The 23,371-nt window shown below is 48.8% G+C and overlaps 2 protein-coding genes across 5 annotated transcripts in view; both read right to left on the bottom strand.

Annotated features, from left to right (window-relative positions):
• GLB1 (galactosidase beta 1) overlaps positions 1 to 23,371 on the bottom strand; it is an 87,820-nt gene that overhangs the window by 63,882 nt on the left and 567 nt on the right. For all 4 annotated transcript variants that reach the window (XM_040479657.1, XM_040479658.1, XM_040479656.1 and 1 more), the window contains exon 2: positions 282 to 451. In XM_040479657.1, the coding sequence (XP_040335591.1) occupies positions 282 to 451 (170 nt within the window). The remainder of the gene's footprint in view (positions 1 to 281; positions 452 to 23,371) is intronic.
• TMPPE (transmembrane protein with metallophosphoesterase domain) lies at positions 20,229 to 22,915 on the bottom strand. Its single transcript, XM_040479659.1, has one exon. It carries the CDS (start codon positions 21,615 to 21,617, stop codon positions 20,274 to 20,276), a length of 1,344 nt encoding a protein of 447 aa, XP_040335593.1. The 5' UTR covers positions 21,618 to 22,915; the 3' UTR covers positions 20,229 to 20,273.

The raw sequence follows: 23,371 nt of genomic DNA, 5'->3' as shown, positions 1-23,371 counted from the left end.
GCGCACGGCAAGCACTCAATCACGGTTACTTCCCTTTCCTTTCAAAGCTGATATTCACTTCACGATTTCCATTGACAAGGTTCAAGATCGGAAGAAGTGGTTAATTATCTGAAGATGGGCCAGTCAAGCTGAGGACAAGCCCCTCCCAGAACACCAGGTTATGCTGTTTCCTGTTCTGAGCAATGAAACCGCTAGGCGCGCGGAGAAACGCAGCTGGCGGCAGCCCGTCTCCAGGCGCGGGTGTCTAGGCCCAGGTGAGAGCCCAGTGCCCTCCTACTTACGTCTGGATGGCGTTCAGCCCGGCCATCTTCATTTTCAGGAGCCGGTCCTTCCAGTAGAAGCGGGGCACCCGAAAGTAGTGAATGCTCCCCGAGATGTAGCGGAACGGCTGGCCATCCTTGAGGAAGCGGTTGTGGCTGTAGTCGATCTTGAACGTCCTCTGGGAAGCATTCTACGGGGCAGGGATGGGGCCACGTGAGAACTTCCACCTTCTCCATCTCGGGAGCAGAAACTCTCAGTGGCAGGCGGCCTCCTGCCTGTTTCATTTGTGGAATCTGCTGATCGAGTCAGTGCGTGGCTTCTGGGCCCAAAAGCAAACCGCTGCCCAGACGGTGGCTACTGCACTCAGGCAACAGAAATCACCGGGAAGGACCCCTGTGCAGGATTCCCAAGGGCTTACTTTTCCAGAGGCCAGCACTGATCTGGTAAAGACCTTGCCGGAGCTGACTCTTTCCTTGATCGAGCAAAGCCCAATGTGCTGGGAGTGGAAGACACAATCACACCCTCCCTCCCTGTGGCGGTCACTCACTGGAGCACTGGATGCACCTCGACAGTAATGTCACCTGGGTGCAGGCAAGGCATGAGAGGTCTAGAGTCCTGGCTGGTGCTCTAAGTCTGGCAGTGACCAGGTGAACTCTCTCGAACCCCACATCTCCACTTCCATAAACATGCAGGATGTCTGACGAGATGAACTTCAAGCCAATCTGTTTCCAGTTAGGGGCTGCAATCCCACTGGTGAATCATGAACCCAGTTTGGGCAACAACTGGCACTTAAAAAAATTTTTTTTTTGATTGATGCTTTTTTAGTAATAAAATATCAGCATACTACACATAATTAAGACAAGTATTAGTTTATGAAACGGTTGTTACGTATACAGATGCAGAGTTGCATCAGATGTAAGTCTGTACGGGGTTGCAATGGAAGGCGTGTTTCTAGCAAAATCAAAAAACCTAGGCAAATCAAATTTCGAGAAACACTGGAGATCACTTCAGAAGCTGAAACGCTAGAATTTGAAAGGGAAGATGTCAAAGGGGAGGCAGAGAGAACACTGCCCTCTGGTGGATGGAAGAAGGCAGTGATGGGTCATGGGTGCCAACAGGACCAGAGCCATAAGAAACCAATTAAGTGCTGTCCCCCGCTCTTGGTAAGATTTCCTGCGCAGCTTTAGGAATTTTTTTTTTTAATGTTTTATTTATTTTGAGAGAGAGAGAGAGACAGAGTACAAGTGGGGGAGGGGCAGAGAGACAGGGAGACACAGAATCCGAAGCAGGCTCTGGGCTCTGAGCTGTCAGCACAGAACCCGATGTGGGGCTTGAACTCGTGAGCCACAAGAGCATGACCCGAACTGAAGTCAGACACTTTACCCACTGAGACACCCAGGTGCCCCTAGGCTTTTTTTAAAAACCTTTTTTTTTTTTTTTTTCCATAGCAGCACCACAGTCCATGACAGTTTTGGAGGTCTCCCTTGAAGTAACTGTGACAGCATGAGTCCTAGATCACACCTCGCCTGAAATCCAACTTAGGGACTTAAAGCACTGTGATGGAAAGTTAAACAACTCAGAGTAGATCGTTTAGGGGCGAATGGACAGCTTTACTGTAGGTGAGTTCACCTCAATAGACCTAACCAAAAATAAACAAATAAATCATGGGGCACCTGGGTGGCTCAGTCGGTTAAGCGTCTCACTTCGGCTCAGGTCATGATTTCACGGTCCGTGAGTTCGAGCCCCGCATCGGGCTCTGTGCTGACAGCTCAGAGCCTGGAGCCCGCTTCGGATTCTGCGTCTCCCTCTGTCTCTGACCCTCCCCCATTCATGCTCTGTCTCTCTCTGTCTCAAAAATAAATAAACATTAAAAAAAATTTTTTTTAAACAAGTAAATCATCTAAGAATCATTTTTTATTTTAATTTTATTTTTAAGGTTTTTTTGTTTATTTAGAGAGAGACAGCGCAATTGGGGGAAGGGCAGAGAACAAGGGAGAGAGAATCCCAAACAGGCTCTAAGCTGCCAGCGTAGAGCCTGACACGGAGCTCCAACTCATGAAACCGTGAGATCACGACCTGAGCCAAAATCCAGAGTCGGACGATTAGCGACCGAGGCTCCCCAAGAATCTTTTTTTTTTTTTAAGGCCGGAGTGTCAGTTTAATATTACTTTGTTCCTCTAGTAAACAAGGCTTTAGCTGCCTTTCAAAGGCAAGAAACTCCTAAAGAAACTCACAAAAAATATAAAAGCTACTTCTTTTACCAGGTGCCCAACGGATGGGTTTGAAGACATTTTCACGGCATGTATGTGACCAGGTGGCAAACAAGGGTTTCCCACACATTCCGTGAGTTCAGAAGCGGCGCGTGAGGTGGGGAAATTCTGGGGACGGGTAGCAAAGGATAAGCGACCGGGAGAAGGACAGGCTGTTTGAAGCCCTCTTGTCTAGGGCAAGGGGCTCGGAGGAACAGAAGATGTGGTGGGTGAGAAATGTCCAGCAGAAAGGGACTCAGGTCTCTGTCCCACTCGGTGCAGCAACGTCCCTGCATCGAAATAACCCCTGAATCCAGCCCCAATATCTCCCTCCCATCCATTTCATAAATATGGCCAAACCTGTACTATGTGCTGAGGAGTAACAGAGGGAGCCACACAGATGTGGCCACAGCCTGCACGGAGCTTCCCTGTGGCCCGGGACAGACCCAGGGGTCAACGCGGTGAGGCCCAGGTGGTTAGAGCAAGGATAAAACCTTCACGTCGCACAGCTTAACCCACAGTGTTAGCCGTCGACTGTGTCTCGATAAAGCTGGGGTCAGGATTAGAGCGGTAATGCTGCGGAGGTAATAAATGGCATGTAACGCAGGTGTGGGACACAAGGACAAGCTTCCCAGAGGAAGGAGCCCTGGCTCTCAACTTGGGCCACACATCAGAATCACCTGCGCCAACTTTTAAAAACCGCCAAGTCAGGCCTCACCCCCAGACATCAGAGCTTAATTGATCTTGGGTGGTGCCCGGGCACTGGTGTTTCCTAAAACTGCCCAGATGACGATGTACTACTGTACGGCCAGGGCTGCGAACTGCTGGCCTGAGCTGAGCCCCAGGATGAGGTGGAGTGAGGCAAGGGGAAGGACACGGGCAGAGCACACAGTGTGGGGGATGCAGAGAGGGAGGCCTGGGACCTCGGGATGGTGCAGTCAGGAGCTGAAGATGGGCAGGGCCAGACCAAATGTGCCCCAACATCCAGTCATGGGCCTGGGCTGCAGGCCAAGGGCCACGGACAGCGACTTACACAGAAGAGTGCCCGAAAACACGGTTTTCACATGTTTGGCACTCTGACAGCAAAAAGGAAGCAGAGTCAGGGACCATGGTGACGGCAGCGCGTGGGCAGTGGCCGGGGCGCCCCCCGCCCCATAAGCCGCAGGACCGGGGTGGGTGGTTAGAGGCAGGACACAGGGGTTAACCTGAAGAGGCTCCCACTGGCCTCAGGTGGAAACACTAGGGGCATTTAAAAGAAGAGAGACTTAAAAGACATATCATCGGGGGGAAATAAAGACCATATAGATATTAACACCTGTGGGTTACACCTACATGATTCCTCTGCTCAACCTCAGCCTCTTTTTTTTTTAATTTTTTTTTAACGTTTATTTATTTTTGGGACAGAGAGAGACAGAGCATGAACGGGGGAGGGGCAGAGAGAGAGGGAGACACAGAATCGGAAGCAGGTCCAGGCTCTCAGCCATCAGCCCAGAGCCCGACGCGGGGCTCAAACTCACGGACCGCGAGATCGTGACCTGGCTGAAGTCAGATGCTCAACCGACTGCACCACCCAGGCGCCCCAACCTCAGCCTCTTAAAAAGGGAACAAGCAGACATTATGTCCCTCATGTTGTCACTCAACAGGAGGTACACAGCCCCACCTAAAGCAGTCCTCATTACTGAACTTGAATCTCAGATGAACCGTAATCTAATGATAACACAAGGACGCAAAATGCGCCAAAGGCAAAACGAGGGACATTCTAGAAGCCCGATGATAGAGCTGCTCCAGCAGATTGATGGTATTAACATCAAACAAGATAGGGGCACCTGGGGGGCTCAGTCAGGAAGCGTCCCACTTCGGCTCAGGTCACGATCTCGCGGTCCGTGAGTTCGAGCCCCGCATCAGGCTCTGTGCTGACAGCTCAGAGCCTGGAGCCTGCTTCGGATTCTGTGTCTCCCTCTCTCTCTGCCCCTCCCCCATTCATGCTCTGTGTCTCTCTCAAAGATAAACAAACATTTAAAAATTTTTTTTGAAAAATCAAACAAGATATTGTTAGAAAACAAAAGAGAACTTAGAGCCACAATAACCTAATGCAACATGGGATCCTGATTCTAATGAACTGCCAAAAAAAAAAAAAACCCCAATGTTACGACGGGGAAAACTGAATACAGACCAGGCATTGGGTGGAATTAAAACTGTTCATTCTGTTGGCTATAATGATGGCATGGTGACCTCACACACACACAAAAACGTTCTCATCAGAGATACATCCAGAAGTATTTTTAAAAATATCTTTTTGCATGTCATGTTTATTTATTTTTGAGAGAGACAGAGCACAAGCAGGGGAGGTGCAGAGAGAGACGGGGAGACACAGGATTCGAAGCAGGCTCCAGACTCCGAGCTGTCAGCACAGAGCCTGATGTGGGGCTGGAACTCAGACTGTGAGATCATGACCTGAGCCAAAGTCGACGCCTAACCGCCTGAGCTACCCAGGCACCCCCTAGATACATCCAGAAGTATTTCTGGGTGGAATGACAACCTCTGAGGTCACTACAGATGGAAAAGAAAAAGAGCAAACAAAAAAAGCAGAGCTGATCACCATGGAAGCTAGGTATGGATACATGGGTATTCTCTTTGTCCCTTTGTGTGTCTGTTTTTAATTGCAACACTGTTTAAACCAAATGCAGCTCAGAGGCTCCGGGGTGGCTCATCTGGTTAAGCGTCTGACTCTTGGTTTCGGTTCAGGTCATGATCTCAAGGTTCATGGGTTCGAGCCCCACGTCGGGCTCTGCGCTGACAATGTAGAGCCTGCTTGGGAGTCTGTCTCTCTCCCTCTCTGCCCCTCCCTGCTTACAATCTGTCTCTCAAACTAAATAAATTAAAAAAAAAAAAACGCACTTCAAAATAAAGGCTTTTTCTCGGTTATAAGAAAAACAAAAGCATGGTTCATGAAAAGACTTGTAACAAATGTTCACAGCAGATTTATCCATCATTGTCCAACACTGGAAGGAAGCGAATATCCATCAACAGAGCTATTGGGGCTTCCGGGAACACGGATACATCTCAAAAATGTCATGCTGAGCGAAAGAAGCCCTACACAAAAGGTTCCCACCGGAGGAGCCCATTCATGTGAAGCTCTAGAACAGGCAAATCTAATCTATGGTGGGAAAAAAAGGGGAGGAGTCGCTGCCTTTGGGAGAGGGACGCAGGCACTGCATGGGAAGGAACACGGGCGAACGTCCCGGGGTAACTGTAATCTAGCTGAATGAGGGATCTGGACTGTACAGGCTTGTGCATTTGTCATGTTCACCGAATGGTACCCTTAAGGTTTGTATACGTCACTGTATGTAAAGTTCACCTTAAAAGGGGGAAAAAAGAGCGATAAACAAATACTGATCCCTAGTTAATGATACAGGACCCGCTAAAGTGCTCAGAGTGGGGAGTACATGAATGCCTGCAGCTTACATCCAAAAGATGGGGTGGACTGATGAGTGCATGGATGGCCACCATATGTTAATGGTAGGATCTGGATGGTGAGCATAAAATTCTTTCAACTCTATGTGTGAAAATTTGTCCTAGTAAAACAATGACACAAATAAAAAAGCCAGCGGGGGGAGTGGGGGGCGGGAATTGGAGAAAGGTGGTCAAAAGGTCCAAACTTCCGGTTGAAAGATAAAGAAACGCTAAAGATGTGATGCACCGCATGGTGGCTGTAGTTCACGCTGCTGTGTGATACACGGGGAAGTTGGGAAGAGAGAAACTCCTACGAGTTCTCATGGCACGGAGAAACCTGTTTTCCCTTCTTTTCTTCCTTTCCTTTCCGTTGTATCTATATGGGAGACTGATGTCAGCTGAGCATACTGTGGTGATCATTTCACGGTATACGTAAATCAAACCATCATGCTGTATGCCTTAAACTTGTACAGTGATGGGCGTTTGTCAGTAAAACTGGAAAAATAAATATAAATAAATAAAATGAAAAAGTGGACCGATGAACTGAGTTACGGCTTCTAGGCTAAGGGCATTGTGCATGAGTGTACGTACCCCCCTCGCCCCCGCCACGATTAAGTATTAGGCAGCCGCTGAGACGAAGGGCACGCTCTTGACCTTGCAGGAACAGCTTCGATACGTAAAGAGTTAAAAGAGAAGGTTGAGAGTTGTTTTTAAAGCATACCCATGTCAGCTGCAGCCCTCGTGGACGGTCCTCTGTGAGCTCAGTACACTCTATGCTGACAGTGTCTCAGCCCAGACCCGCAGCTTGGGACTCTGTGCCTTCCTGCCACACATGGGAACCTGCTCTCCCAGGGATCCAGCGGGTTCCCATGCCCCTCTGGAAAACCCTCAACCAATGGGGGTGGATCACCGCCTTCTCCTCTTTCGGGCAGACAATTCTGGAGACCTTCTATGGCTGGCAGGATCCCGGCCCTACTGCCCAGAGCGAGAACCATGATACGTCCTTAAACAGACTTCTGCTTCTTTTCACCTGCCCCTCCTCCCTGCACTCTCGGCTCACTTCTCAGATCACCCGCACTCAAGCCTTTATTTCGTGTGTTACTTCTAGAGGAACCCACTCTGAGACAGTGGGTACCAGGGTTAGCCTAAACAGCAGGTCCTCAGGATGTGAGCCTGTACCTGGATTTCTCTTATCTATCGAACGGCAACAAGAACCCTACAGCTGGTGCTAAGTGGGCGTGTAAATACAAATTCTGAGGCCCTCGCCTGTGCGGGCCTGGGAGGAGGTATGGGCCGAAGGACAGCCGGCATCTGCCGTAGCTCTTCCCTTGGAATGGGGCGGGGGGGATGGTAAGTAGCAGTAATTACAAGGATTATTGAAGTCGGCTGATTTTTTATTAACAGATTTGGAAGCTTTGAAGAAAGACCGCTTGAGGGGCTCAAGTCAGCCATTCTGTGATGCCAAAAGCTTCCGCGGCAATACTTAAAGACTGACGTCTCCGGCCAGAGACGTAAGGCTCAGGACTTAACCACGCGGGCACATGGGACAGGATCTCGAGGCGCAGAATGTGAGGCTGGATGGAGGGGAGTTTACTGACACGGTGCCCTCTCCCATGACCTCTGAGTTACCATCTTGATGGAAGGACCTTAACCCAGTTGCTATGCTTTTGGAAGCCAGCTCTCCGAACAGCTGGGACAGGATACTGGCCTATAGGAAACGAGGCAGAGACACCAGGATGGGCGTGGCATCCTGAGGAACATGTGAGACGTCTCAGGGAGATGGGAATGCAAAAACGGTGACCAAACAGGCCACCATCTGACTGCATCCCCCAAGACAGGACAGAGAACACTGCCTTCAGGAAGGAATGCTCCACTGAGCAGGGCCCTGGCATCCTCGAGAAGCCCAGCGAGGCTGTTGAGCCCTCGAGGCTGGAGCAGAAAATGCTGCTGTGGCACTCAGGATGACGACACTCTCCGGAATGTCCCAGCGAGGGACAACATAATTACCACAACGACCGGCGAGGCCAGGGTGTGCTGACCGGTGGCAATCTCAGGCAATGGCTCATCAACCACAGCATTTCCAGAGGGTGGGATGATTGGGTAACCAGTAAGGATGCTGCCTGACCCGTCTAACAAGAAAAAGGTAATCAAGAACTCGTGAGCAAAAGGCTGATGTCAGCCACCGCAATGGACAATTGTGATTCCTTCCTCCAGTTCCTGGCTCTGGGCCAGCTCTCCAACAAACAGCCAACTGACCGAACGGAGGGTTGGATGGATCCCTTGAGGAAGAACTCTGTGATGCCACTCCAGGACGCCCAATGAATATTCTCCTAACCCCTCCCCAGTAGGACTCGGGCACCTGTGTCCTCAGGAAAATGGTCCTCCAGACCTTGTGGGGATGGCTGGATACACTTGACCTGATATACCAGGGTATCTGACATGCCATCACTCCCCCTTATCACTCTTTAGGAAATCAGGGAGAAAGGGGTGCCATGGCCAGGGTCCTTCTACGGTGGATCCAACAAGTCAGAGGGCCTATCCTCCGGCGATTTCCCCGGTCCTGAGTGCATATTGGGATGGTTTTCCTTAACAGTCCCAGAACCCTTACCGTAAGTCAGAGGCATCATGGACGGAAGAGCCAGGTGGAAATTGTGCAAGTGCCCACTCCCCCAACTCAACCCAAGACCAATCTGAAGTAAGACTACAATTCCTCCTGGAATGGCAGGTCCTAGTGCCCCCTCCGCAGAGACTCACAGAACGTTCTCTTCAGATCCCCATTCATATCACATGTGAGCCCCTGCAGAGCAGACAGATCATGGTGGATGACAGTGGACTGCTAACTGAACCACGCAGCAGCCCGAGTGGCACCTGCTGTGTGGGTGTAGTGTTGTCACTGGAGCAGTCAATGCAGCCTCTGGCATTGGGTCTGTGGCTAATGTTCTGTTCTTTTCAAAACTATCAGTAAAAAGGATCAAAAGCCATTTGTAAGTGGGCAGGATAGCAGTACACATTCTCTCTGGTCCCAGGTCCCCTTAACTGCCCCACTCTCTCCCATGAGAGACCCTGGTCATCAGCACATCCCCTGGGCTGTCACGCTGTCTGATATATAAACAACATCATGTTATTTGGACCTAGGGAGCAGTGACAGGTCTCTGAAGCTTGGAAAAGCAGCAGGGTGACAGGGACAGCTACAGAAGCAGCATCACCTAAGGGACAGCTTCTTCTCCTTCTTCTTTTTTAAATTTATCTATTTTGAGAGAGAAAGCACGAGTGGAGGGGAGGAGGGGACAGAGAGAGAGGAGAGAGAGAATCCCAACTAGGCTCCGCACTATCAGCCCAGAGCCCGACGTGGGGCTTGAACTCACGAACCGTGAGATCATGACCTGAGCCAAAGTCAGACTTAACCGACTGAGTCACCCCTAAGGGACAGCTTCTAAATGGTGACGGTCACGGTCAAGGTAAATAGGGAAAATCTGCTTCGTGGCTGCAAAGTGACTCCCCTCAACATCTAAGGTCCTGAGAGGATCCAGCCTAAAAGAGCCAGCCTCCTTAATATCTCGGAGCTGTGGTACCTCTGACAGAAGAAAGGCCACCGAGAAATGTAGGGGGAGAAGGAAAGAGGGAATCTGCCTTCAGAGCTGACCCCCCCCCACATACAAATACCATAAAATTTGACCTGTGTGCAGATTTCACCCCTTCTACATTAACTGGCACGGGAACAGAATACCGAAGAGCATGGTTTTATTTCACATGTGCAGGGCTGTGAGGGTCAGTGTTTCCAATGCACGAGGTCACAAAACAGAAAAAGCAATTCCAAGCAAGGCAAAGCGCCCACCTTCCCAAGACCCCCGTGTACATAATGCATATAGTAACACTGGAGAAAAAAGACAGCAGTACAAACAAAATATCCTTGAACCAATTACACATCAGGGACTCATACTGTCCACTATAACATGTTTAAAAGTTATTGACTCCATTCAGATTATTTCAGTGGTAAATAGGCATTTCTTAAAAATGTTAAACATAATACCAAAATTTACATGACCAGGTAATGTGAACATTCCCCAGGTTTCCTAATGCTCAGGACTAAAAATAATCATATTTGCATTACTTGTGCACATACCTCCACTGGATTAAAGAAATAAAAGCTCGGTGACACCACAGGTTGGGAGGTATGTTGACCACGGGAAGACAATATGTCTTCAAGCCCTTCAGTATAACTCTGGTAAAGCACCCATTCAATGGATTTGCATCCCCAGCACGCTACATACCCTTTCACTCCAGGCCCAAAAGCCTGGAGAATTCCTGATGTGAGCTGCTCAGCTCCAGAGTGGCAGAGACCCAACCCTCCTAAGGCCACTAGCGCTCTAGGGTTGAGGGACAAGTTAAGGGCAGCGGAGAAGATCGGAATGGAAGAGAGTTGGTACACATGGGCTTCCCAGATCCCTCAGCTCACAGAACAAAGAGACGGAGAAGGACTATTTCAGACGACTCCACAACAAACTTTGGGCCAGAGCTAAGAGCCTTTCAAACATCCAGTGTTATGGAAGCACCAGGACATCAGCCACACGTCTGAAGCAAAAGAGCCACAGGGAATGGGGACAATCAATATGGATGTGGAAGAATTTGTGGATGAACTGCTATGGCTTATGCATTCTATTTTCATCAAGTCTGCTCATTTATTTATGCCTCTCTTGTTCCAGAAAGATTTCCATCCAGCATTCCTAAAGATGGCGGATGGAGAGCGTGAATGGCAATGGAAGAGGTAGGGAAATGGCAGAACGGAGGAGAAAATGGCAGAAACACAGTGTGGGGCCAGTTCCTAATCCTCCAGGACTCGCAGGCAGTTACAGATTTAATTTTGCCCCCTCATCTCAGAGAAGAGGTGAAGCACACAGTCTAAAAAGACCAAAAAACGAGTCTTAAAATTATAAAACAATTCTTAAAAGTTGAAAACAGACCTAACTTTCCACACAGGAAAGGACGATTTCAAGTGAATTTGAAATAATATTTTGACGGTATTTAGCCTAAGGACAAAAATACATCTTACGCTGCATTTCAGGTAAAACAAACGAACAAACAAAACTGCATCCTGCAGATTTCACCCTAGTAATATTTTATTGCTATTTTGAATCCATAATATACAGAAGTAGGATATAGTAAATAAGAAATGACACTGGTCACTAGCAACCAACATTTTCAGAAATAAAATCAGAGAAAGTGAGGTAAAAACCCTGTAATCAGGGCTATGTGGGAAATCTCTATACCTTCCACTCAATTTTGCTGTGAACATAAAGCTGCTCTAAAAAATAAAGTCTATTAAAAAAAAAAAGCCCATAATCTGCCATTTGAATTGGAAATACTAATATTTAATATACTATACTATAGTATACTATACTAATATACTATACTATACTATACTAATATACTATACTAATATACTATAATATACTATACTAATACTAATATAAGTTATTTTTTTCTCTTCCTAAAAAAAATATTTCCTAGCAATAGCCACTGAAACAGCTTAGAAATGACACTAGCGAGCAGCACTTAACTCCTCTAACACTTAAACCATAGCCTCTAAATATTTCCCACTAAAAGGAACCCGGAACTCCTTCCAGAAACTACTTAGTCCAAATCCGGGGCAAAACACGTACAAAATAAACCCAAAACTGTCAACAACTATTAGGGTCACAACAAAATGCCACAGAAACAATCTGGCTCCAACTGGCCAAGGACAGGAGATTGTAAGCATCAAAAGATTTATCACTTCAACGGACTGAAACACATCAGATATATGAAAAGAGTCAAATTCATGATACTCCTTCCCAACCCAAAGAAAAGCTTATGGGTTCATCTTTGCAGTTTGCTGGGGAATCAACTCTTCATTCTGGAAACCAACGAATAGAGGGAAAGAGTCTAGCATCTATCTTGCCGTCGTTATAGACTTTTTCAGAACAATCAGTTGATGAAGAGAATTCTTTGTAGAAGAACCACAGTTAGTAAATACAGAAGAAATGATGAAATGAAAAATCACCACTTTGGGGGCTGATGGCATGATTAGATTTTCTGAGTGCTCCAAAAAATCCTTCAGAATTCAGAGCAGAGGTAAAAGAAGTTTCCATTGTCTCTTGAATATAGAAAAGCTAAGTAACCAACTAGCCCTGGGAAGCCTATTCAGTACTCTGGCCTACTAAATTCTGTATTAAATATACCAAAGTTAAAAAAAAAATCATTTTGAAATCCCTAGTGGAACAGTGACTTTAGGTAATAACCATCAATGACTGCTGAAACAGTCATAGAGGAGAAGATGATGAGGAACTTTCTAGTGGAGGGGTCAAGCTGGCAACACCTGGGTCAGTCTTAGCATCACTGAAAGCAGTGAAGTCTTCCTGCCAAAAAAGAAAAAAGTTGAACGTGATTCTATCCAGCTGTAACTTTTATAGATCTCTAGCTCTACCAGTTCACAGAAAATGAGGGATAGTACAACACAGTAAACATTACCACAAATCCAAAATGTAGGAAATACGAAGAAATAATATCCAGATAACTTGACCAAGTAAACAACACAAAGAAGGGAGGATGTTTTATAGACTTAGATTTAAGAAATATATCACATATGGTATATGGACCTTGTTTTTATTTTTTATTTTTTAGGTTTATTTATTTATTTTCGAGAGAGACGGAGAGTGGGGGAGAGGGGGAGTATCCCAAGTGGGCTCTGTGGAGCTCAATCCCACAAACTGTGAGATCACGACCAGAGCCAAAATCAAGAGTCGGATGCCCAACCAACTGAGCCACCCAGGTGCCCCTGGACCTTGTTTCTAGATTATGATTCTAACAAAAGAACTGTAAAAAGACGTAATTCCTGAAGAAGCCAAATAAACTAAACCAAAAGCTAACAGAAAGGAAATAGTAAAAATCAGAGCAGAGATAAATGAAAGAGAGAATAGAAAAACAACAGAAAAAAATCAATGAAACGGAGTTTTTTTTTAAATCAACAAAATTTACAAACCTTTAGCTAGATTAACTAAGAAAGAGAGAAGACTCAAATAACTAAAATCAGAAATAAAAAAGGAGATGTTACAACTGATGCCACAGAAATAAAAAAAGATCGTAAGATGCTACTATGAATGATAATATGCCAACAAACTGGGTAATCTAGAACAAATGAAAAAACTCCTAGAAATATACAACCTACCAAGACTGAATCACAAAGAAATAGAAAATCTGAGGAGACCAATAATTAGAAAGAAAAGTGAGTCACTAACTGAAAATCTCAAAGAAAAATCCAGGACCAGATGGCTTCACCAGAGAATTCTACCATTTAAAGAATCAACACCAATTTTCTTGAAACTCTTGCAAAAAATCAAAGTGGAGAAAATATTTCTAAAGCTCATTCTATAAGGCCAACATTATTCTAATACCTAAGCCAGACAAGACATAACAAGAAAACTACAGACGAATATTTCTTTTTTTTAATGATTTTTTTTTAAGTTTTTATTTATTTTTGACAGAGAGAGAGAGACAGAGAGCGAGCGAGCGTGAGCTGGGGAGGGGCAGAGAGAGAGAGAGGGAGACACAGGCTCCAGGCTCCGAGCGGTCAGCACAGAGTCCGATGTGGGGCTCGAACTCATGAACCATGAGATCATGACCTGGGACGAAGTCGGCCGCTTAACCGACTGAGCCACCCAGGTGCCCCTACAGATGAATATTTCTGATGAATATTGATACAAATATCCTTAATAAAATACCAGCAAAGTGAATTCAACAACTTGGCATTATATACTATGACCAAGTAAGGTTTATTCCTGTAATGCAAAGATGATTCAATATATGAAAATCAATCGCCATGTTAACAGAATAAAGGACAAAAACCACATGATCATTTTAATTGAGGCAGAAATAGTTCTGACAAGCTTCAACGCCATTTTAATGACAGAACACTCAACAAACGTGGAATAGGAGAAAATCACCTCAACATATTAAAGGCCGCATATGAAAGCCCACAGCCAACACCATACTCAGTGGCGAAAACTGCAACTTTTCCTCTATGATCAGGAACAAGGCAAGAATGCCTGCTCTCACCACTTCTATTCAACAGAGTACTGGAAGTCCTAGCCAGAGAAACAAGGCAAGAAAAACAAATGAAAAGTTTCATATACCAGAGAGAGAGAGAGAGAGAGAGAGAGAGAGAGAGAGAGAGAGAGACTGTTACAACTAATGAAAAATTTTCGGCAAAATAGCAGAATACAAAATCAACATATAAAAATCAGTTGCATTGCTATACACTGACAATGAACAATCCGAAAAGGAAATTAAGAAAACAACTTCATTTACAACAGCATTTAAAAAAATACTTAATAAACTTAAACAAGGAGGTGAGACTCATACACGGAAAACTACAAAACATTGCTTAAAGAAATGAAGGAAAGAATTAGAGGAACAAACATTAAGATGTCCATTCTACCCAATGTGATACACAGATTCAACACAATCTCTATCAAAATCCCACCCCATTTTTTGCAGAAATTCATCCTAAATTTCATATGGAATTTCAAGGAACCCCAAGTAGCCAAAAACAATTTTGAAAAAGGAGGACAAAGTTGGAAGACTCACACTTCCGGATACCAAAAGATATTACAAAGCTATAGTAATCAACAGCGTGATACCAGCATAAAAACACAAACAGACCAATGCAATAGGCTAGAGAGGCCAGAAATAAACCCTCACATATATGCTCAGACGGGTCTTCACAAGGACTCTCAGATCACTTGACAGGGAATGGACAGTCTCCTCAAAAAGCGGTGTTGGGAGAGGCACCCGGGTGGCTCAGTCAATTAAGCATCCAACTTCAGCTCAGGTCATAATCTCACAGTCCAGGAGTTTGAGCCCCACATTGGGCACTTCTGACAGTTGAGCCTGGAGCCTGCTTTGGATATTCTTTCTCTCTCTCTCTCTCTCTCTCTCTCTCTCTCTGCCCCTCCCCTGCTTGTTCTCTCTCTCTCTCTTTCAAAATTAAACTAAAAAAAAAAAAAAAGACGTGGTGTTGGGAAAACTGGATATCCACATACAAAAAAATGAAATTGGACTCTTACCTTATACCATATACAAAAATTAACTCAAAATGGCCTAAAGACCTAAATATTAGACCCAAAACCATAAAACTCCTAGAAGGAATCAAAGGGGAAAATCTTCAACACTGGATTCGGTTAATTATTTTGGGGATATGACACCAAAGCACAGGCACAAAAACAAAGACAGACAAATAGGACATCCAACTTAAAAACTTTTGCCTGTCAAGGGGCACAACCAATAGAGTGAAAAGTCAGTCTTTGGAATGAGAGAAAAGATTTGCAAATCATTTATCTGATAAGGGGTCAATATTGAGAATATATAAAGACCTCCTATAATAAAAACAAAAATTGAATAACCTGATTTGAAAAAGAGGCGAACGGCTTGAATTGACATTTCTCCAAAGATGATGGACTAGTAGCTAAAATGCACAGAGAAAGATGCTCAACATCACTAATCATCAGAGAAATGCAAATCCAAACCACAATATCACCTCACTCCATTATCAAAAAAAAAAGAGAGCAAGCAGGGACATAGAGACGTAGAGAAACCAGAGCCCTCGTACATCGTGGTGGGAATGTAAAATCGTGGAACTGCTACAGAAAACAGTAGTGAGCTTCCGCAAAATAATGAAAAACAGAACTAACATATGATCCGACAGTCCCACTCCTGGGTATGCACGCAAAAGAACAGAAAGCGGGGCCTCGAAGACATGTGTGCACACCCGTGTTCGTGTTCGTCGCAGCACCACTCACAACAGACGAGGGGTGGAAACGACCCAGAGGTCCACTGAACGGATGGGTGGACGGATAAACAAAACGTAGTGTGTACCTACAAGGGAATGTTATGCAGCCTTAAAAAGGAATGGAGTCTTCAACAACGGAAATACGCTTAACACTACTGAATGGCACACCTAAAAATCATTGAGATGATCAATTTGACACTAGGTGTTTTTAATCACGATAAAAAAAGACAACTGAGACAATCAGGAAAAACTGAACACAAATTCTCTACACAGTTAATTGCATTTAATCCTGGGCTCACCTGTCACAGATACAACTACTTAAGCCTGAAATGGAGGGGGGTGAAAACACCTTTATCGAGAGGTAGAAGGCCGGGCTTCCAGCCCCAGATCTCCTACCTAGGTATTAAATGATTCTAAAGAATCTCTATTACCAGGGCACCTGGCTGGCTCAGTCACTAGAACATGCGACTCCTGATCGGGGGGTTATGAATTCGAGCCCCACGTTGGGTGTAGAGATTACTTAAAAACCAAGACTTACTATTACTTTTATTGGATACAATGGCATTATGGGTACGCTTTTTGTAAAGTATTTTTGGGCGAAGCTATGCTAAGACTTGGTTCAACATATTCCAGCCAAAAAAGAAACAGTATGAGGCAGCAGTACCTGGGAAAGAACAGCAGGATGGTCTTAATGTTGAAGCTGCGTGATGAGTAAGTACCTGGGGATTCGCGATGCTATCCTCTCTACTTTGCGAATGTTTTTACATTTCACGGTAAGAAAGTTTAAAACAAAATAAAGGGAGAAAAGGGTGCTTGGATGTTTGGAAAGGATGGAATAGCATGAATTTATCACACGCTATTGTTCATTTTTAAAAAGCATTACAGGGGCGCCTGGGTAGCTCAGTCGGTTGAGCGTCCGACTTCAGCTCAGGTCACGATCTCGCGGTCCGTGAGTTCGAGCCCCGCGTCAGGCTCTGAGCTGATGGCTCAGAGCCTGGAGCCTGTTTCCGATTCTGTGTCTCCCTCTCTCTCTGCCCCTCCCCCGTTCATGCTCTGTCTCTCAAAAAAATTTTTTTAAGTCAAAAAAAAATTAAAAAAAAAAAAGCATTACATTTTGGGGCACCTGGGCGGCTCAGTTGGTTGAACATCTGACTTCGGCTCAGGTCATGATCTCACAGCTCGTGAGTTCGAACCCCGCGTCGGGCTCTGGGCTGACAGCTCAGTGCTTCAGATTCTGTGTCTCCCTCTCCCTCTGCCCCTAACCCACTCGCATTCTGTCTCTTTCCCTCTCAAAAATAAATAAACATTAGGGGCGCCTGGGTGGCTCAGTCGGTTGAGTGTCCGACTTCAGCTCAGGTCACGATCTCGCGGTCCGTGAGTTCGAGTCCCGCGTCGGGCTCTGGGCTGATGGCTCAGAGCCTGGAGCCTGCTTCCGATTCTGCGTCTCCCTCTCTGCCCGTCCCCCATTCATGCTCTGTCTCTCTCTGTCTCAAAAACAAATAAACGTTAAAAAAAAAAAACTTTTTTTAATAAAAAAAATAAATAAACATTAAAAAATAAATAAAGCATTACATCTCAACTTGTGTTTAACAAATTAAAAAAAAAAAAGGAAACTAAAAGAAAATTGAAAGAATTTTCAAGCTTCAAGTAAATGTTCCTCACCGCCTCCCCCAGCCAAAACCCAACAAAACAAAGAAGGCAAGTAAACGAGGAGGAACGGAGAACAGAGGTGCAAAGGGTGCCGTGGGGAGTGGCCCGCCAGTTTCTGCCGGGAGCAATTCCACGTCGTGGAACACAAAGCAGGCGTGAGAAGGTGCGGAGTACTCCCAAGGCACACAGGATGACCCTGCCTGATGGCATCCAAGAGAAAAAAGACACAAAGTGCAAGACAAGACATAAGGAAGCTGACATCACAAAGCTCAGGACACGGGGTGAGAAAGAGCCACACTGAAGAAAGCGGCACACTAACGGGGTAGGCAAGTCGACCACCACCCGGTGCGCCGGAAGGTGCCAGAAAAGCGGCATCGGGCAGCGTGGTCTGGTGAAATCCACACAAAACAGAACTGGAAAGGCAACTAGAACGATCCACAAAACAGGGTCGGGTCCCGAGGCAGAGGGAGGGTCTGGAAGTACAGTCACCCCGAGGCCAGGACGGGGCGGCGAGCTAGGCGTGGCACCGTGGAGAAGGGGGTCGGATCCTGGGAGCTGTGGCCTGCCACCCCGCGCAAGGCCACCTCTCCTGTGATCCCGCCGTCTATCAGCCGTATGGAAAGAAAGGCCGGGGTGGTGCTCTCCAAACTTGCTCCCGGCCGCAAGGGCGACGGAACACAAGGGGATACAAAACGAGGAAACCACTGAAATCTCGACTCGAAGAGACACGTGAAACTTGCCTGGCGGGCTCACCGTCAGCATCGTGGCTGCCTGCGACAGGGGAGGTGGCCCCCAGGATCCCCGGGGACTCTGTGTGTCGAACACGGGAAGGCAAGGAGGAGGCTGAAGAGACCCCCTGAGGCAGAATGCGCACGGGACCCAGCAGCACAGGCAAGGAAAGCAAACCCCAGCAGCTGCCGCCTTGACCCTGATCGCTGGCCCCTGGCAGCGGGTTACCCACTCACACTCCCCGCTTTACTGCTCCAGAACAGGTGCCTCCGGGCGCCCATGCCTGACGCGGTTGGCATGCCCCACGTGATGTTTAAATACCGACACCACCCAGTGCCTCCTGAGTGACTGTGCCCCGCGTACCTGACGCCACGCCTCAATACTCTCCCCGTGAAACCATCCTGAGGTAGCTAAGTTATCCTCATTTTCAGGTGAGGGAAACCGCGGCTCAGTGAGGTCAAGTCGCGTGCGGGCCGCTACCTGACCCAGGAGCAGCGGGTGAGCCTCTCCAGGCAGGGCGGTGGAGAAAGACTCTCAATCACAAAAGGGCCACCGCTGAGCCGAGGTCGCCAAGCTTCCCAGTGCAACTTTTTCTAAGAGGAGAGCTTACTGACCTCGGCCTCAGGGTCAAAGGGTATCTGGCCTCTGGCCCAAGAGGCTTGGCCGGCAGGGTGGGGTCACTCCAGAGGGTCGAGAGCCCGGCCGCATGGCACCACGGTCCTATGGCCAGAGCCGCAGGATAACGCTGACGGGGTGGGGGATGGAGGGCTGGGTGTGGGAGCAGAGGCCGCCCAGCAGGGAAGACAGTCCCAGCCACCCACAGCCGGGGCCCAGGGGAAGGGAAGGCCTGGAGGCCCCGACAGAGCACGAAGCCCTGCCGCTCCCCGCGCAGCTCCCAACTTCCCCCGTGGAGAGCAAACCTCAGTGCCTCACAAGACACAGACCCGAACCCGGGGTGAGGGGTGGCGGTGGGGCGCCGGGGAGGGGCACGCAGCCTCCTGACTCTTCTTCCAGGGTAACAGACACCCTACACTGAAACCGGCCAACCTCCTTCCGGGCTCTGGCCCGAGTAATCGTGGACAAATGGAAACCAGCCTCAAGCAAACCACTCTGAAAGACCAGCAGGCTCTAAGCCCTTGTGCGTTCTCTTTGCACAGTCAGATGTGTCTGAATCCTGCACTCGCTTGTAACAGATACAACTACTTACCCACGGGACAGCAGAAGAGGAGGCAGGGGACGCGGCTTCTAGCCAGGAATCTCCTACATACCCTGTCATTCTGCCAATGCCCTACTTCCCTCGGCCTCAGTCTCCTCACCTTCAAACAGGGAAAAGTAGCCTGTCCTTCATCACCTCCCCCAAGCGGTGCATAAAGGGAGCCGAGGGAGGGAAGCCCCCTCTGAGTTCCTCAGCAGCGGAACCCTTAGCATCCCATCGCCTACCACCGTGCTCGTGTGTCTTTCCAGCCCACCCCCGATCCCAAAGGCCCAGGAGCACAGGCGGTAAAAGTATCACTCGAGGCCCGGGACAGCACGAGCCCTGTGTCCCCGCGGGTTTGGCCGATGTCCTCAGTAAAGGTGACTCTGCCAGAGCCAGTGGGGAAAAGAAACCATTCTTCTCCAGTGGCCAGAGGGGCCTCCCTCTTGCCTGTTCTGGCTTACCTGGCCACCCCGCCCCTCCCCCAGAAGCTCCTTCCGGTGATGCTGGAAACTGCCCAAGTCCTAAAGAGGGTTTCAGACCGCCAGTGTTCCTCTCTGTTCTGCTTTCAGAGGTGTCCCTTTCAGGCAACCCCGTTTCGGTGCGGCCCTGTGAGCTCTGCGGACAAGGAGGGCTCACTCCACATCACCTGGAAAAGGGACGCTTGTTCTGACATATGGGACGTCAGTGGCCTCGCAGATACACATAAATAAGCAACTGGCCATCTGCGGAGGAAACCAGCCTGTGCTCGCCATGGCGGCCCCAGCGCAAGTTACTGCTCAAGCCAGGCTTGTGGCCGAGCGTGCGTGGGCAGGGCTGGGCAGCGGAGGCCGTAGGGGGTAAAGCAGGCCACCCGCTCTGAAGAGGGACGGAGGGTGAAGGGCGAGGACTCTGAAGGGGCGCAGGGCCAGGTTCAAGGAGCCCGCCGCAGGATGAGCTCGGTAATCTCTGCCCTGGTGCCCAGTCTCATGGGGATCCCATAGTAGGCGGTGCCCGGGCTGACGTACACAAACGTGGTCTGGGCCACCTGGTAGAGGCCGGCGAAGAAGGGGTTGAGGAGATAGGCTGCCACGTTCAAGGGGAAGATCTGCCCGGCATGCGTGTGCCCAGAAAGAATGAGGCTAATATCCGGCCGAGCCTGCAGGGCTCTCTTGGCAGCCAGGGGCTGGTGAGCCAGCAAGATGGTGGGGCGGTCCGGGCGGCAGCCCCCCAGGGCCTTGACCAGGTCCATGCCGTGGCCGTAGTAGTGCAGGATGTCCGCCTCGATGTCATCCACCCCAGCCAAGCAGATCCAGTCGTCGTCCTCAGCGCCCCCGGGTTGGGCCCCCGTGGCGGAAATCCTCACGTTCTCATTGTGAAGGGGCCTGACGTTCAGGGATTCCAGCAGCGCGAACCAGTTGCTGACGTCCGACGTGTAGTACTCGTGATTCCCCGTGACGAAGTAGGCGCCGAGGCGCGAGCGAAGCTGGTCCAGAGGAGCGACCGCCGTCCGCAGGGTGGAGGCTTCCGCGTCACAGAGGTCCCCCACGATCACCGTGACGTCTGGCTGCAGCACGTTCACCATCCTCACGAACATCTCCATCTTGGTCCTGCCCACGGTGGGGCCCAAGTGGATGTCGGAGAGGAGCGCGATCTTGAGGCCGTCCATGGAGGGAGGCAGCTGATGGACGGGCACCTGCACGGTCTTCACGGCCGGGGGCTGGGCGGCGTTCAGAAGCCCAGCCACACTGAGCACAGCGGTCACTGCCACCGCCAGGGCCGGCCTGACCGCCACCTTCCTTGTCTTGTCGAGGCCGCCCACGACCCTGCCGCTGCGCCAGGCCACGAGCTGATAGGCCTGCTCCATGCCACTGAGGGTGCAGAGGAAGAAGACCATGATGATGTACGCCCCGAGGCAGGAGTAGGCTGCCAAGGAGAAGAGATAGGGCTCCTCGGCCACTAAAAAGAGCATGGTGAAGAAGCTGGAATGGGCCAGGGCCAGAAACGCCACAACCGCCATCTTCCAGAGCTGGAAACAGGCGGATTCGGCGCCCGGGCAGTGGCTGAGGTTGCTGACTGTGCTCCGCCAGATGTAGAGGGAGCCAATGAGCATGAGCGAGTTGGCAAACAGGGCGAGCTGCAGGCGGAACAGCCAACGCCAGGCCCGGAGCTCAAGGCTCCCCGCCAGACAGGAGCGGGACACAATCATGGACACGAAGACAGTGCCGGCGGCCAGGGCAGCCTTTGCACGCAGGGACAGCTGCCTGAAGATCGCCATTTTTCTCTGCTCCTAAGAGGGTCCCCTGCCAGTTCTGGGCGGGCGGGCTCTGGAAGGTGAGCTCCTTAGAAAGGACAGTGGCCAAGGAGAGGTTTCCAGGTCAGCTCCGCCTGCAACCAGGAACCCGCGTCAGCTTTGTGGGATATTAGAGCTTCCTTGTCCCCATTCAAAACCTGAAGGCCACTCACATCTACCCAACCCGCCTGGAATCCAAGCCACTCAAATCAGGCGGTTGCTACACTTGATTATTAAAATAAAGACACAGCGGATTGTAACGTGATGGGCAGTTCTCATTTTCTTACAGTGTTCTGAAAAATATGTAAAAGTGTTTCCACAAAGCACAGGAACTTTTTTGTTTTTATAATAAGAAAAACATTATCCTAAATTTGCAGTTTGCAAAGTGTGGTCTGGGGTGAGCCTCGCAGGAGGATCATGTGGTCAAAACGATTTCCACGATAACCCTAGGCTGTACCCGCCTTTTCCATTCTCATTCTCTCATGAGTGCATAGTGGACCCCTCGTGAGGCTCTGTGACATGTGACCTGGCAAGGACTTGACAGACGTGAAAGAGATTTGCAAAAATGTAAAACAGTGCCACTCTTCCTCCTAAGCTCTGGGGAGAAATATTGTTATTTTTCAAAATATATGTGTGTGTATATATATACAGTTAATATATAGTTATATATATATAAATATAGTTTGTGAACCTATAACGATTATTTCTGAAATAAGTTAATAAAGTTTTAAATTTTCTGTTTTAATTTCTAAGGTAAAGTTAGCCCAGGGGGCTGCCCTGTCCACAAGCTTATCCATAAATGCCCATCTCTCCCTTCCCCCAACCCTCCCAGGTACGGGTTAAAATCTACCCTCCTCCTCTCTCTCTGCCAATGTTCCCGGGGAACTGCTCCCCAGTGCCCCCTGGCCAGTGGTTCTCAAAGCTGCGTAGCTCTCACTCAAGGGCTCCTTCAGGCCTTTACGACAACAAAAACAAAAACAAAAACGGAGCGTGGAAACCACAGACCAGAGATGGAAGTTAGCAAGAACTCGATTTTAGTGATCTTTCCCCAAGAACCCCATGGTCCACTGTTTTCAGCAGGTGTTTTTCAACTACTTAAAATTTTCACCCTTGGTTTTAAAGTATGACCTCTCTCTGCCTAGGCAAGTTACTGAAAGCCTTTTAGCCAGCGGTGCAATTTACAAGCCAATGGGCCCAAATTCCACCACCTTCTACTGAAAACACGCCCCAGCCTCGGCCCACCCAAACTTTCGGAGGAACCACAGCCGGTTCGCCGAACGTGCAGGGAGACAGGTGCCTATTTCGATTGCCTGCCCGCCCCCCACCCGCCAACCTTTCCGCGGCTGTGATGCTGGCCTCCCCAGGCGGCGGTCTGGAGGCCCCTAGGCCCCCGCTTTAGCTCTGACAAGTGAACTGGGGCTGTCCATCTCCCCCGCCAATCTCGCCCGCCCCACCAACTCACCTACTCGCTCCGCCAGACCCCCCTCCAGCAACGCGGGCCACCACCTGCAGCCTACCTCTGGCCCGCCCTTGGCCTGCACCGCCAGACCCTGAAGATCTGGGAAACCCAAGCCAAAAGCAGGCAGCAGGGAGTGCCGAGAAGGGGACGAGATGTTTGAAAAGACAACACTTGGAAGGAAATCAATCCAACGCTCCCATCGCGCGGGCCTCTCCTGACCCCATTTTTCTCCTTCCGGAGCGCTCAGCAGCTCCCGAAATGGGCAAGGGAGGGCGCCTCA

This window comes from Herpailurus yagouaroundi, unplaced genomic scaffold, assembly GCF_014898765.1.
Source record: "Herpailurus yagouaroundi ecotype Mexico unplaced genomic scaffold, PumYag 159, whole genome shotgun sequence".
Lineage (NCBI taxonomy): Eukaryota > Metazoa > Chordata > Mammalia > Carnivora > Felidae > Herpailurus > Herpailurus yagouaroundi.
Note: the sequence above shows the minus strand (reverse complement) of the source record. Positions and strands in the feature narration are given on the sequence as shown.

Bases quoted from the DNA above. Each gene is read 5' to 3' on its own strand.
- TMPPE (XM_040479659.1), bottom strand. From the start codon at position 21,617: ATGGCGATCTTCAGGCAGCTGTCCCTGCGTGCAAAGGCTGCCCTGGCC.